The 15,051-nt window shown below is 37.1% G+C and overlaps 1 protein-coding gene across 6 annotated transcripts in view; it reads left to right on the top strand.

The window, feature by feature from the left end:
• The first annotated feature begins 41 nt into the window (after nucleotides 1–41).
• Nucleotides 42–15,051, top strand: part of HELQ (helicase, POLQ like) — a 49,698-nt gene continuing 34,688 nt past the window's right edge. For 3 of the 6 annotated variants that reach the window (XR_006722950.2, XM_074346460.1, XM_045512942.2), the window contains exons 1-9: nucleotides 42–481; nucleotides 1,284–2,001; nucleotides 5,300–5,478; nucleotides 6,179–6,379; nucleotides 6,818–6,890; nucleotides 8,188–8,285; nucleotides 9,423–9,521; nucleotides 10,787–10,932; nucleotides 13,665–13,904. Coding sequence is in view for 5 of the 6 variants with exons in the window: in XM_074346460.1 (XP_074202561.1) it covers nucleotides 296–481; nucleotides 1,284–2,001; nucleotides 5,300–5,478; nucleotides 6,179–6,379; nucleotides 6,818–6,890; nucleotides 8,188–8,285; nucleotides 9,423–9,521; nucleotides 10,787–10,932; nucleotides 13,665–13,904 (1,940 nt within the window). In the remaining variant the exon portion in view is untranslated. Of the gene's footprint in view, nucleotides 482–1,283; nucleotides 2,002–2,059; nucleotides 2,921–5,299; nucleotides 5,479–6,178; nucleotides 6,380–6,817; nucleotides 6,891–8,187; nucleotides 8,299–9,422; nucleotides 9,522–10,786; nucleotides 10,933–13,664; nucleotides 13,905–15,051 lie in introns of those variants that run through there. The other 3 variants (XM_074346471.1, XM_074346480.1, XM_010950203.3) reach the window with 3 other exon arrangements.

Here is a 15,051-nt window from a genome sequence, read left to right as displayed (position 1 = left end):
CGCGGCGAACGTCAGAAAAGAGCACGTGGGATTTTCAATGCGCCTGCGCGGCACCTTCCCGCAAGCCGGGCCCAGGAGATTGGACGAGGAGAGAGCGGGTTCCCACGCTTGTGCTTGCGTTTCCGGCCCCAGAGCCCTGACAATTGGTTTGTAGTCTTTCCCAAAGGTGGATGGAGGGGCGAGCGGGGTTTCCACCTGTGGCTACCCGCTCCCTGTTGCTGCACTAACTCCTCCATTGGGCTCTGGCGGCTGGGTCACGGGGGACGAGGTTCGGGCAGGGCCCTCGGCCCCAGCCATGGATGAAGGTGGCTCCCGCATTCGCCGGCGGGTGTTCTTTCACAAAAGGAACCGTCCTAGCCTAGAGAGCGTTTTTGCCGCGCCCACCGCGGCGGAGCTCAAGTCTGGCGATGAGGAGGAGGAAGAGGACGAGATAGGGGCTGGGAACCGGCGGCGGAAAACTGTGGACGTGCAGCCTGTCGAGGTACAGCCCCACCACCTCTCAGATTCCCCAGAGTTCCACGTTCCATTTCCCACCTTAGGGGTGATGATCCAAACCTAGATCTCCTGCGCATGCTCACTGAAAGAGCTATGGGAGACCAGCTACAGAAGGCGTGGATCTTGAAACGCAAAAAAAAATAAAAATAAAAAAATTAAAAATTGGCAGTTCCCTTCCAATTGGCCAACTGTCTACTGACCTTCATGTGCTTACCTCGCCTTTGTTATCGCTGTTAATCCTCACTTGGAGGTAATCCTGTGTTCTTAACCACTATATTGCTACCTCCAAATTTGTGTCTATTCTGTTTAGCAGACCATCCCAAGTCACTTGCCCTTTCAATTCCAAATTTCTGCCAACAGAATCTCCTTGGAGTGTCCAGTGATACAAGCATGATTTTGTTACAGGCCAGTCTCTGCAGATTGGAGTTTGAGAAGGGGAAAGGGTAATGCAGTTATCAGAAACTTCTAGTGAGATGACATCCTTCTCAGTAGATGGCTACTGGTCTTGCTGCCATTTTCAGAATTTATCACTAGCTTGACGGTTAGGATCCCAGCATCACCATACACTAGGAGTACAGTTTATGCCAGTCACTTAACCCCTCTAGGCCTCCATTTTCTCATCTGTAAAATGGGGGTGATGGTGTTTATTTCACAGGGTGATTTACGTTTAGATGCCTGATTCATATGTGACCATATAGTTATATACCTGGTAGAGCCGTAGGCCACAACTTTTAATGAAGCTAGAATTGGGCATAAGTTTTTGTTTGTTTGTTTTGTTTTCTTTCCAGAACATTGACAGCGAAGAGGACATGTTTGGTGACAATGATAGCTTTGCTGAAAACTCTCTTTTAGCTCAAATTGATGACCTGGAACAAAAATATATGCAACTTCCTGAACATAGGAAGCATGCTACAGACCATGCCACTGAAGATCCTTGTGCAGAAAGCATTAACCACAAAACGCTCAGCATAACTACTGTAGGCAACTTTACTGAATTAAAACTGGATGAGCACACAAAGAACCAAAGTGGTCGTGAAGATGTCTCTCTTGAACCTGAAGCTGATCTTCTGTATGATGTACCTTCTTCACAAGTTTTATTCTTTGAAAATTTGCACAAGTCTTCAAATGACTTTAGAGATCCATCTGCTAAAGAGAGGGATTGGAGCTCATCCTCTCACAAGACTGCAAATGAGGAATTGCCCACTAATAGCATAGATCAGGCCCAGCAAATTGATGAATCCTCTTCTAAAGTCAGAGCTAGTTCAGATGTGAATAGGAGAAAAAGTCTTAAAGATCATCTAAAAAGTACCATGACTGGAAATGCCAAGGCCCAAACACCAATATTTTCTAGGACTAAACAGCTCAAAGAGGCTCTCCTATCTGAAGAAATTAATGTTGCTAAGAAAACAATTGAGTCATCATCAGATGACCGTGGTCCTTTTTATTCCTTACCCAGCAAAGTGAGAGACCTTTATGTTCAGTTCAAGAGAATTGAAAAATTATATGGTAATGTTTTTTGCTGGGATGAAAAAAAATTACCATCATTACCATAATATTGGTGCAAATCAATAGAAAACAGATGCTTTTGTGGTCATGTTTCTCATCTTAAAACGAAACATCTGTCCTCTCTCAGCCTTCCATCCCTATCCTGCTACTGTTGAGCCTCTTTCCATCCCTCCATGGTCACACTCCTCCAACCTGTTATCCTTGCTGCCTCCTTTTCCTCACCTCGGTTTCCCAGCCCACTCCGACTCTGTGTTCTGTACTCTCAATATATAATGACTGGGGGGAGGGTCTAAACCCAGTGATGCTTTTAGTTCTTAACTTTATTGACTTCTCAGTAGCTTACCGGACACAATTGACAGACACTTCTTGAAATATCCATTTCTTGGCTTCTTGACATTCTACTCCTGGTTTTTTCTGTGATTGTCTGGCTGCTCCTCAGTTTTCTTAGTTATGCTTCCTTAGCTGCCTCTTACTTGGCTACCAAAACTTAGCTGTTGAAATTCCTTTGACTGTTCAGGTATCTTGAGTGAAAGAAGTCAGTATTTGTAATACCATTGATTAAAATGAAACATCTTTAAAGACAGCTGAAGTTAGGGTTTAAGTGGAAAGAAATAGTATTAATAATTTATCTTGTAACATTTTCAAAAATCCAAGGTCCTTGCATATATTTCAGATTGTGTCATTTTAGACAAAGAAGGGACGCTTGCTGCCATCCTGGAAGAGCAGCCTACCAACCAGTCACTTCACAATTACTTCTGAAACTCCTAAGTTAGTATCTTATGAACCACATGAAAACATGGGGTCTCATCTCAGGGAGAAGACAATCAGGTTGGAGATGTAGGACTGCAGGAAACAATATAAGACTTTACAAGAGTCTAACAAATTCTAAATTGTGAGGTTTGCAGTTTAAGAGCTAAAGGTGTGTATTGCCCTTGAAGTAGATGTTAACTTTCTTCCCTCTGCTCTTCTTCTAGCACCTTGTTCTTTGTTTTAATCTGCATCTCCTGCCAGAATGAGTACCCTGTGGACAGGGCTCGCTCTAACTCATCTTTTTCTTATGTAACTAGCACTGTGCCTGGTAAACTCTGGTAGGTTCTTAACTGCTGGAGGTTGCCAGCCTGATTATGAATTCTGGCCTTGTCACTTAAACACAAGTTTTGCACTTTTAGCCTTAGTTCCTGATCTATTAAAAAGGGGTAATAATAATAATAGTTGTTTTGCCAGTTATGTTCTGTGTCGAGGACATGCCAAGTTAGGTTTTGGTAATGACTGTTGGTAATTATATTGATCACTTCTAAGTAAGAGCTTCAGTAAATAACTTTTTAAATCTCTTTTTACTTGTAAATCTGGCTTAACGACATGACTGATTTAAAGCATAAACATGTGTGCCACTTTTCATTGAGCTAAAGCAGTGCTTCTCAAAGTGCAGTTCCTGGACTGCAGCATCAGCATCACCTGGAAATTTGTGATGTGCATTTCAATGCACATTCTTAGGCTTCACCCCAGATCTCCTGAGTCAGAACCTCTGAGGCTGCGACCTGACAACGTGCTTTAATAAGCCCTCCAAGTGATGCAGATGTGTGGAAAATTGAGAACCACTTAACTAGAGAACTTCAACCTAATACTGTTATTTTTGCCATTTAATCATAGAATTACATGCTTAATGTGTTTTATTGAAATGTTGGGAACTAAGTTAATGTAATTTTTTTTTTTTTTTTAGTGTGTGAAGATAAATGCTATTTCTAAATATTCATTATTTTGGTCAACTTATAGTTTAAAAATCTGAGGTGGATAAAATGTGGATATGGTCAAGTTGTATTTTCACACAAACATCTGCAGTTCGATAACTAATGGGTGATACTAGTCTGGTGTATTTTTTAATATATGTTTTTATATTTAATATTTTTAAATATTACATTTAAGTATTTAAATATTTTTGAAATTCCTAAATATAGTTGGTTTACAATATTATATTAGTTTCAGGTGTACAACATAGTGATTCAATATTTTTATAGATTATACTCATTTTAAAGTTGTTGCAAAATAATGGCTATATTTCTCTGGGCTGTACAATATTGAAATACTTTTAAAGTAGAAATACATAGTCATTTGAAATATTTCAGGCTGCAAAGAATTACATAATATGATTGTGCGCTAATTCATTCAGCCTTTTCCCCCGCGGTGGCTCTTTGTTATATATAAACAATGCTGTGAACACCTTGCATGTAACCTTTGTATGCCCTTGCTTTTCGTTCTGTAGGTAAAGAGCCCTAGAAGCAATCCTGCTAGATCAAAAACAATGGGCACTTTTATTTTGATTCTGCAGGGTTGCATTCCAAAAAGATTGTAGCACTTCCTGCTTTCATCAGCCACACACAAAAGTGCCTGTTTGTGCCGGCTCTAGTCAGCTCTGGATTTTACCTGTGGGGGGCTTTTTTCTCGTATTTAATCCTTTTTATTTGTTTGTTTATTTTGCCAACCTAATAGGTAACAGTAGAGAATTTCTTCATGTGTTTATTAGCATTAGCATTTCTCCCTGCTGTGAAATATCTTGTCATATCTTTTGCCCATTTGTCTGGTGGTAAAATACTGGCACACATTTTGAAGACTTCTGGTGTTGCATGTTTGTTTTTCCTGCACACTGGTTGTACTCATTTTCACACCATGTTTTGGGTCTGATGTGGTCCTCTTCATGAATTCTACCTTGCTAAGCTGTGGAGCCCCTAGATGTCCTAGTTAACCATGCTAGTCTCTCATGGTTTAAACAGTCTTAGTTTAAAACGGTTTTCAGGCCATTCAAAGTTCAGCTCCCCCTGAGAGTTCGTTGAATAGTCTTTCTTAGTTTGTACAAAACCTCATACATTTTTTTCCACCTTCCCCTGTGTCTCTCTAAGATGATATATGGGTAAATGAGGAAGGGAAACGCACAAAATCTCCTTGCAGAACATAGGAGGAAGGCCTTAGAACTCACACAGATCCCTGAGTTGCCCTTTAGCTCCTCTGAAGTGCCAGCCTCTTGTCCAGCAGGTACTGCCTGCCCTATGGAATCTCAGACTTCAGTCTGCAGCTGGCGGATGGGTGGGCATCCATTTGCCCACCCTGCTGACCAGACCTGAGTTAGAAATAGTATTAGAATGCACACCTCACACTGGGGATTTTTGACATTTAACACTGATGTGTAATTACATTTATCGTTATGAGAAGATGCTACACAGGGTGGAATTTGATTTTTCTTCTTAGAAAACTTTTTTAAGATTGTGGAAAGGGAAAAATAAGGCTTTTTTTTTTAATTCCACAGAATGGCAACATACTTGCTTAACACTGACTTCCGTGCAAGAAAGAAAAAATTTAATATATTCCTTGCCAACAAGTGGTGGGAAGACCCTCGTGGCTGAGATTTTAATGCTACAAGAACTGCTTTGCCGGCGAAAAGATGTTCTAATGATCCTGCCCTATGTGGCAATTGTTCAAGAAAAGGTGTGGGTTTTTTTTCAACAAGTGGTATTTGCTAATGTTATTTTGACATTAGATATAAAAACTAGCATAGATGTAACAAGTTTTTCCTGAGAAGAGGTACCTTTATTAATGATGGAGAATTAATATTTTTAGGATGTGCAAAAGCAGTATGGAGTACTTACCAAAAATCTCTAATACTGATTACCTGTTTCAGAAAGAGTTTTATTTTTTTCTAAACTGATGGATTAAACACCATTTTAAATGTTTTATATATATTTAGACTTCTTTTCAAGCAGAAACTAACTCAGTTATTTTATCAAAATAAATGAGTTATTCTGATTTTTTTTACAGCAGAGGAGACAGTTAAGATTTATTTTTACATTTATTATGTAGAAGTGTTCATTTGCAAAGATCAATACATTAATTATGACATTTCTTAGTATATGTGTTTTATCTGTGATTTTGTTCGCATTGATTGGTATTTAACACTTTTTTAGATTCTGTAAATCCCTGTGAACACTTAGTGACTGGAGTTCTTTTGGGGAGGGGGGTGGAGTAGGTAATTACGTTTATTTATTTATTTATTTTTAGGGGAGGTATTGGAGAATTGAACCCAGGACCTTGTGCGTGTGAAGCATGCACTTTACCACCTGAGCTATATCCTCCCCCTTAGAGTGCTTATTTGTCTGATTTCTTTTGTTTGTTTTAACTAATATTTTAGGTTTCAGGTTTGTCAAGTTTTGGTATAGAACTGGGTTTCTTTGTTGAAGAATATGCTGGAAGCAAAGGAAAATTTCCTCCAATTAAAAGAAGGGAAAAGAAATCACTATATATTGCCACTATTGAAAAAGGACATAGTCTGGTGAATTCTTTGATTGAAACCGGAAGGATTAGCAATCTGGGTCTGGTTGTTGTAGATGAGGTTGGTTGCTACTTTTATAATTTATCAACATTTTTGTTATACTAATGTATTTATTATTACATGGACCTGCTTAGTACCTTTATGAGAATAAGTCATTTATTTTAATATATAGACAATACAGATGAAGAAATTTCATGCTTGGTAATCTTAAATTCATTTTTGTGCCAGGTGTTTCTTGAAGAGTGAGTATATGTGTATATGTCCAATTTTATAATAGTGCTTATGAATTTCAGATGTAAGAATGTTGTCCTGGGGACAACCTCATTAACTTAAAATACCAGTGAATTAATGTATATGTACCCTAGTTGCCATAACTAAAATGCTTTATTTGTAAAGCAAAGATTGCTTCTTCATTTTATCGAATATATGCTTGTTTTATGTGGGTGTTATATGCAAATTTACTTTTCTCCTCCCCGCTTTATTTTTTAAATCTCAAAGCTGCACATGATTGGTGAAGGAAGCCGTGGGGCCATACTGGAAATGACCCTAGCAAAAATCCTCTACACCAGCAGTAAGTATTTTTTCAGGTGTGGCCACTAATTGATTTATAATCAAGAGACCTGTAAGAGTTAATTCTATCACTAGCTAGAGTATGTAACCTAGAGTAAGATACTTAAGCTTTCTGCCTTAGTTTATTTCTTAAGTGAGCTTATGAATTTTTGTTGGAAGAATGGATAAATGGGTAGAATTATGAAGATAAATGAAATTACCATTTTTCTCCACTTACTAGCTTTGTGTGCTTAGGCATGTGACTCAACCTCTCTGTTTCTTCATCTGTAAAGTGGCTATAATGATGGTACCAACCTGATGGGACTGTTGGGAGGACTGTAGGAGTTAGCACATGTGAAGCATTCAGCCACACCAAGCACACAGCACAATAAGAGCTCGCTGCCATTGCCACCATCAGTATCATCATCATCATACCAATAAAACAGTGTATGTTAATGGTCACATTAAGTAGCTATTTTGCAACATCAGACAGTCTTTAAGTGTTTATGAAATATTTATTCTACATGTCTTCTCTATTACTTATTGATATGCTATTGCAGTAGTTTATTAGTTGTTATGTATTATAATAGCTTATCTATGGAAAACTATTAAAGGTCAAATTTTTTTAAAACATTTTTTTATTGAGTTATAGTCATTTTACAATGTTGTGTCAAATTCCAGCATAGAGCACAATTTTTCAGTTATACATGAACACACATGTATTCATTGTCACATTCTTTTTTGCTATGATCTACCACAAGATCTTGTATATATTGCCCTATACAGAATAATCTTGTTTATCTATTCTACATATGCCTGTCAGTATCTACAAATTTTGAACTTCCTACAGTTTCTGCTGATTCTCATCCACACTCATAACTTCAAGTACTTCTTGTGTGCGGATGGCTCCCAATCTATATTATCAGCTTATACCTCTCATCTGGTAACATTAATACTCTGGAAATATACAGTTGACCCTTGAACAACACAGGTTTGAACTGCATAGGCCCACTTATCCGTGAATTTTTTTCAGTAGTAAATACTACAGTACTACACGATGTGACGGTTGAATCCAGGGAGGCGGAACTGCAGGTACAGAGGGCCGACTGTAAGTTTTGGATGATACTCGACTGCGTGGAGGGTCGGTGCCCCTAACCCTAGTGTTGTTCAAGGGTCACCTGTATTTGTATTCTTCTTACCTTCCTCCCTTTCCCAAATCACTCAGGAAAAATTCAGAACACAAAAAGGCTGCTAAAAATTACTGTTATGATATACCAAATAACACCTTTTCCTCAATGCTTTGGATTTTTATTTTTTAGAAACAACTCAAATTATTGGTATGAGTGCAACGTTGAACAATGTTGAAGACCTCCAGGAGTTCCTACAGGCAGAATATTACACCAGCGAGTTTAGACCAGTATGTACCTAAGGTTTGATTTGTTATGTATCATCTTTTATTCAGAAAGAAAAGTAGTAAATGTACTATATAAAAAACGTAAGAGTAGTGAAGGAGTGTAATGCCACTGACCATGGCTGTTTGCTAGTAAGTCTGTGTATAGAGAGTGTAACTCTGCGGGGTCAGGGATCTTGGCTTGGCTATAGCACCCAGAACAGTGCCTGGCCCCTGAGTCTTCAATGAATATTTATTGAATGAAATTTTCCAGACCCATTCTGCTTTTCCACTTTATATTCTGTAAGGTACATTTTTTCATTCAGTGAGAATTCAGTAATTCATGTTTCGAGTTATTGGCACATAAAAAAAAAACTTACCTTAAAATTTTAAATATTTTCCAGTATTTATGCCTTGGTAGTTATAATGCTTTTTTAATAAGTTAAGACTTCACATGGATTTAAGCTTAAACTCCCCCTTAACAGTATTCCCAAAAGACGAAGAAAGTAAATTAATGTAGTTCATAGTTATTTGAAAGTAGCTTATAATGTTTATATACTCTGTTTGCAGTTTCTGTGTCTAAATAGGTTTTCAGAAAATGATTTTTGAGAATCACCAAATTTTAATTTGAAATTTGGTGTTTTTACATTTGCACCAAATATGAAAATTTTCAAGAGATATTTTCTGACCTTAATTGTCGAATTAGAGGCTGTTCTTTTAAAAATTCAATGAGCTGTTCTTACAAACTTTTGTCTACAAATACTTAAATTAAAAATAACTTGGTGGTATTTAGATTAAAACTGATGACTAATAAAGCTTTAAATCTTGAGGAATAACACAAATAAACTCCTTAATAAAGGAGTGTGAACACTTGACTCATTTATACTTCTTGTGACCAATACAAGTGTCTGATTTCCTTTTAGATATGTGGCTATTCAATTCAAAAGTATTTCTTCAAGGATATTAATCCCAGTTTTGATTTAAAGGGGAAAAGAAACTTAAATGGGAAAGAAATAACTTTTATGTTGAAACATTTTACAAACCTTAGAAAAGCTAAAATTTTTGTATAGCTTTCCTTTTTTTACAGCATATTTTACAAAATTTGAAACTCTGGAAAGATGGATTTGTATATGGTATTAATTGCAAACATCTTTTTAATTCAAGGTTGAATTAAAAGAATATCTGAAAATAAATGATGCAATATATGAGGTTGACAGCAAAGCAGAGAATGGCATGACTTTTTCACGTCTCCTTAATTATAAGGTAACCTTGATAATCCCTGAAGATGAGGTTCCCAGACTTTGTTCCCAACTGCCCTGGGACACCACAGGGGAGTCTCATGGATACTGTGGAATAGTTTGGACATTTGAGAGAAAACAGCTGATGCTTGACGTCTGTTGGACACCATACAAACTACTGGTTCAAGATAGGCAGTATCCAGTGTCAGCATTAGATCACACTACATTCCTTTCTATGATATTGTATCTTTGTGAAGTTGGGGAGAGTGTGTTGTACTTACTGTAAGCAAATACCATGTAAAAATCAATGTGGCACAGGACATAAGGGTTTCTACAGTTTGGAAACCTGTGGAGGGCCCAGCTGTGCACACAGTCCATTGGAGGGCTGTGATGGTTATTTAAGAATGAAATTTTAAAAGATTTTTTATTCCATTGATGTGTATTATTTATTCAAATGGCTACTGATTTGTAAGGAAATACACACTTATTAATTTGTTTGGACCTAACTACCTAATAATCAAAACTGTTAGGTATTTTATTTGCCCTTGGGGATCCAGGAACCAAGTTTGGAGACCTCTCCCATAAATGTTTTTTCATTCAGCAGCAACAGCAAAACAAGAAGAACGTCTGTAGGCTCTGTAGCTCAGATGTTGGTATATGAAAACGTTAATGTTCTGTGACTTACATGAAGGACATTAAAAAAGGAGAAAAGGAATTTTACAACAGTTTTAGAATTCTATAAAGGTATATTATTCTAAATCTTAATGAGTTTTCAGTCAAGTCAAAGGAAGTGAGATTTTAAATAACTTTGCATTTCTCTTCATGTTCTTTCTGAGTTCTTTGTGTCTGCGTAGTAAATATATTTTCTATTTCTGAAAATACATCCTGTAGTATGATTGAACCTGTGTTTTTGAAAGCTTAGTAATAGCAAGAGCTCTAACTTATTTGTGCAGTTCTTTGACTGTTACTGGGATCAATCTGTGTTTCTCTCTGTGGACTTTTTCTGCTTCAGTGCAGATAGACGTGCAGTTGATTTATTAATAACATTAACTATTTTCACTTCCTTTATTTAAAACTGAATACACCTAATGAAACCCTAATAATCTAAGAGAAAAGTGGAACTTAACATTTTGCTGTTTAATACAGGTTTCGTCTTTTCTTTTAAGTGATCATATTTATTAAATGAGAAGTTCAGAATTATGGATGATTTACTTTCCTTTCGAAACACACTGATAAAATGAAAGGCTTTCATGGTTGCTAACTGCTTTGTTCCTACATCTTGTTGTACAGTATTCTGACACTCTGAAAAAGATGGATCCTGACCACTTGGTAGCATTGGTGACAGAAGTTATTCCCAATTATTCCTGCTTAGTTTTTTGTCCCACTAAGAAGAACTGTGAAAATGTAGCAGAAATGATATGCAAAATTTTAAGCAAGTATGTTAATCTTTTAAAAATATTCTGTTTTATTTTTATTATGATTTACATACCAGGTATTCTGTTGATTCAACAAGCACTAATTCTTGCAGAACATCGTACTGAGTTGTTGTACTAGGTTCTGAAGGCCCTGACCTGGAGGAAAGTTGAGCTGTGAAATATACATGTGTGGAATAGAGAAAAGTTCTAAGGCTGCATGTCAGGGAATGCTGGCTAATACAATGGCTTGGCTGCACAATGAGTCATTGGGGGCCTTTTTAAAATCTCAGTGCCCAAGCTACATCCAAGACAAATCAGACAATCCCAGATAATCTCTGGGAGTGGAACCCAGGCACCATTATTTTGTAAAGCTCCCAGGCAAGTCCATCATGCAGCCAAGGTCAACCACTGGCTTACGTGATCAGAGAACTGATCACTGATCACTGTGGGGATGAATCATATCTTCAGCTTAATCTTCTCTTTAATTAAATACTGTTTTCTTTGTTTTCTTAGTAAACTTCACACTTAAGTTGTGTGGACATTGGGATTGAATTTCCTAAACAATTAAGAAATTTGTTGGTTGCAATTTTACAGTATTTAATATTGGTTCTGTTGTATCATAGATATATATAAAGTGACCTTAAGTATAAACTGTTTAGTTTTTTCTGCACCTTTTTGTCCTATGTGTGGTTCTGTCATGTTTTTCAGACTTCTTTTTTGGTCCCTTAACCACTGCTGTATCACTATTCACAGACCAGTGCCCTGGACTCTAATCTAGTCATGCTCCACCTCCCCTCCCAATCCTGCTGTCATGGATTGGTCTAATATAGAGCTAAATCCGTTGGCTAACACAAAGATACACATGTTTGGGATAAAGTGAAGAAGTTTCCCATTTTGGTAGCTGCATGTCCACCTTTATAATGATGATGCACATTATAAAAGCCTAAGGAAATTATCATTTGACTGGGAGGCATGAGTTTTATATTGGTCAAGTTATACCTTTGACTTATTTTGCTTTTTGTTGATAATAGTTTATTTGAATCATAAATTTGGAAGTTTAATATCAAAGTACTTAAAAAGTAAAAAAAAAATAAATAAATAAAGTAAAATCTAGGGCTAAATGGTTTCTGATCTCAGTGGTGTCTTTAAAACATGATTTCTTGAGAGTCCTCGCATACCAGCTTATCTCTTAATAATTTGCCTCCTTACCATAAATTTCGTGGGAAGCAGTTACTATAGAACCACCTGGGCAGTAGAATGTGCTTGTAAGTGCAAAAACTGAAGCAGATTTTTCCCAATTGATTGTCTCAATCTCAAGGAAACATCTTTTTTCTGGCTGTTACTACTTTTGACTTTTAAGTCAAGAATGCCTTTTTTTTTTTTTTTTTACATTTTTTAAACACTATTTGCTGGCAACTGCCAAAGATCTGGCCATATCACTTTTCCTAAAAAATTCCTCTAAAAATGATACCACAGTGCTTCTTAGCCTGGAATTCAGGCTAAGATCTGACTCAGCTTACTTTTCTATCCTTCTTCCTTCTGCTCTTCATTCGCCTTGCGCTCCTTCCAAGCTGAGCCACTTCTCTTCTTTGTTTGTGCTTTGCACTGCCCGTTGCCATGCCTGGGATCATGCCTTCCCCTCTGCGAACAGTGCACTTCCTGCCCCCTCACTGCTGCCTCTCTAACACCTGTTCTTCAGGACCCAGCGCAGATCTCACTTTCTCCCACAAAACCCTTCTCCATCTAACCATATCTTACCTGGTCAGTTACAAATCATGTCTTCCTTCTCTAAAACTGTAGGGTGATTATTAATGTTCTCACACCATGTACGACTGAATTCCTTGAGAAGGGTTCATCCCTTTTAGGACCTCAAATACTGGCTGGAAGTAGTAACATGAAGTCTGTCACTCCCTACTCAGCTTGCACTGATCACCCTTAACCACTTTCTTCCCCATTCTTTGTTGTGTCCTTGCATCCCATTTCTCAACTTCTTATGAAATTCCTGGCCTGCTGTGGTTACCACCAGCCAGAGCTTTCCTTTCTTTCCGTGAAGCACACAACAACACAGGCTGTGTGTACTGTATACTCTTAGACTCTGTTTGCTACTGGTATTCAGAAGTCGTAGCTTTACAACTAGTAGTTAGTTGTACTTAGTCCTTCTTTCCTTTCTCTCTTTCTTTTCTAGAAGGGAATTTAAATAATAGGTGCTTCTAGATAGGAGACATGGTTGGATATTACTGAGGCTTCTAAAATGCTAGTGTTTAGATAGTGTTCTACCTATAATATGTATGATTTAATAATATATGTTTTCATCTTCAGAGAAGAAAATTTATGACTTAAAACAGATCACCTTCACTAAAGATGTATGTTTTGTGAAAAAGAAAATTGTAACATGTAGAGCAGGGGTCTAAAACTGGCACCCATGGATTCGTAGGCAGAACAGGATTGAACTTCAGGAAGTCCATGAACCCTCTGAAATTACAGGCAGTGCTGTGTTTATGTGAATATTTGTTTTTCCCCTTAGCTGTAAGCAGATTTTCACAGAGCTCTGTGATCCACAAAAAGTTTGAGAGAAACTACCTAATAGTTATTGAAAGCAAAATCAAAATCCTAAGAACATTTTATATACTTACGTCAATAAGTGATACGTTTTTAAGACGAGAATGTTTACATGCATCTACTCAAATTAAAATTGCAGGCACCCTGTCACTGTAAGATCAAGGGGTCGTATCTCTAACAGATCTTTTTCCTAGGGAATATCTGAAGCACAGAGAGAAGGAAAAACACGAACTGATTAAGAGCTTGAAGAATAGCAGCAGTGGCAGCTTGTGTCCTGTGCTAAAGCACACCATCCCCTTTGGGGTTGCTTATCACCACAGCGGCTTGACGAGTGATGAAAGGAAGCTCTTGGAGGAGGCCTACTCCACAGGCGTTCTCTGCCTTTTCACCTGCACATCCACCCTAGCAGCAGGTGTTAACCTACCAGCTCGAAGGTAAGATGTAAGTAATTGTTGGCCGGGCTCAAAACTTTTCAATTCCTAGCTTGCCAGCAGTTTTATTGTTGTCTTATTCGTTCTCAGTAGTGGGTGAGAATTTATCAAATGTTTTTTTCAACACTTGCTGAGTTGATTGGTTTATTTCCTTTAATATTTTAATGAAAAATAACATCGGTAAGTTTTCTGCTGTTAGAATTCCTTCTTTCCTGTTGCTCTCCCTGTCTGGTTTTGAGGTTAGGGTTTATTAGCCCAGTTGTGTAGAAACAGTTGGCAAGCTTTCCACCGTTTCTTATGATCTGAAAGTTTATTTAACAGAGGTTTCCTTGAAACCTTAAAGACTTTTGAGTCTAGTATCTTTTTTAGAGTAGATCCTTGATTACCTTTTCAGTTATTACCAAAGCTGTGTAGGGCTGTATAATTGATTTCTACTCTTTGTCATTTGTGACTTTAAAATTTGTGACCTTTTTCAAATAAATGATTGACTTTTGTAAATTATCCATGAGCATAAAAAAAATGTGGGTATGCAGTTTCATAAGATCATGGTTATTAATCATGTTGTCAGCTCCTGTGTTTTCTTACTATTTGCGATTCTTTGTCAATTTCAGGGAGGGTATGTTAGGATCTCCCACTGTAATTATGGAGTTGTCAGCTTCTCTTTTTTACCTTTTTTAGAAGTTTTTTTTTGCTTTGTAGTTCAAAACTACTTAGGTATGTAAAGGTTTACTCCAAATATCTTACTGCTGAATTATACCTTTTATCAATAAAATCGGTTCTTGTCTTTCTCATTTAGTGATTTTACTTCAAATACTAGGATTACATTTTTTTTTTTGCCATGTATATGTTTTTCTATTCTTTCATTTTCAAATCCTGTCACTGACTAAATTTTCCATTTTTTCAGATAGTTGGTGAAATAAAGAAAGGAAATCTAATTCTGCAATCCTAACCATCCCAATCTAGCACTTCTCATTCACATTAGCTCTTGAGTATATTGTTTCAATTTAAAGTTTTATGCATTTCTTCATTTTAGAATAATTTTTTTCCAGTTATTTCTTTAATTATTTCTTTCCTTTCATGATCTCTGTTCTTTGCTTTTGTAACTTCAATTAGATAGAGTTGAAGCCTCTTAAATTGAGCTTTCAACTCT

Source organism: Camelus bactrianus, chromosome 2, assembly GCF_048773025.1.
Source record: "Camelus bactrianus isolate YW-2024 breed Bactrian camel chromosome 2, ASM4877302v1, whole genome shotgun sequence".
Classification (NCBI taxonomy): Eukaryota; Metazoa; Chordata; class Mammalia; order Artiodactyla; family Camelidae; genus Camelus; species Camelus bactrianus.
The sequence above is the reverse complement of the archived record's forward strand: the minus strand, read 5'-3'. Positions and strand labels throughout refer to the sequence as shown.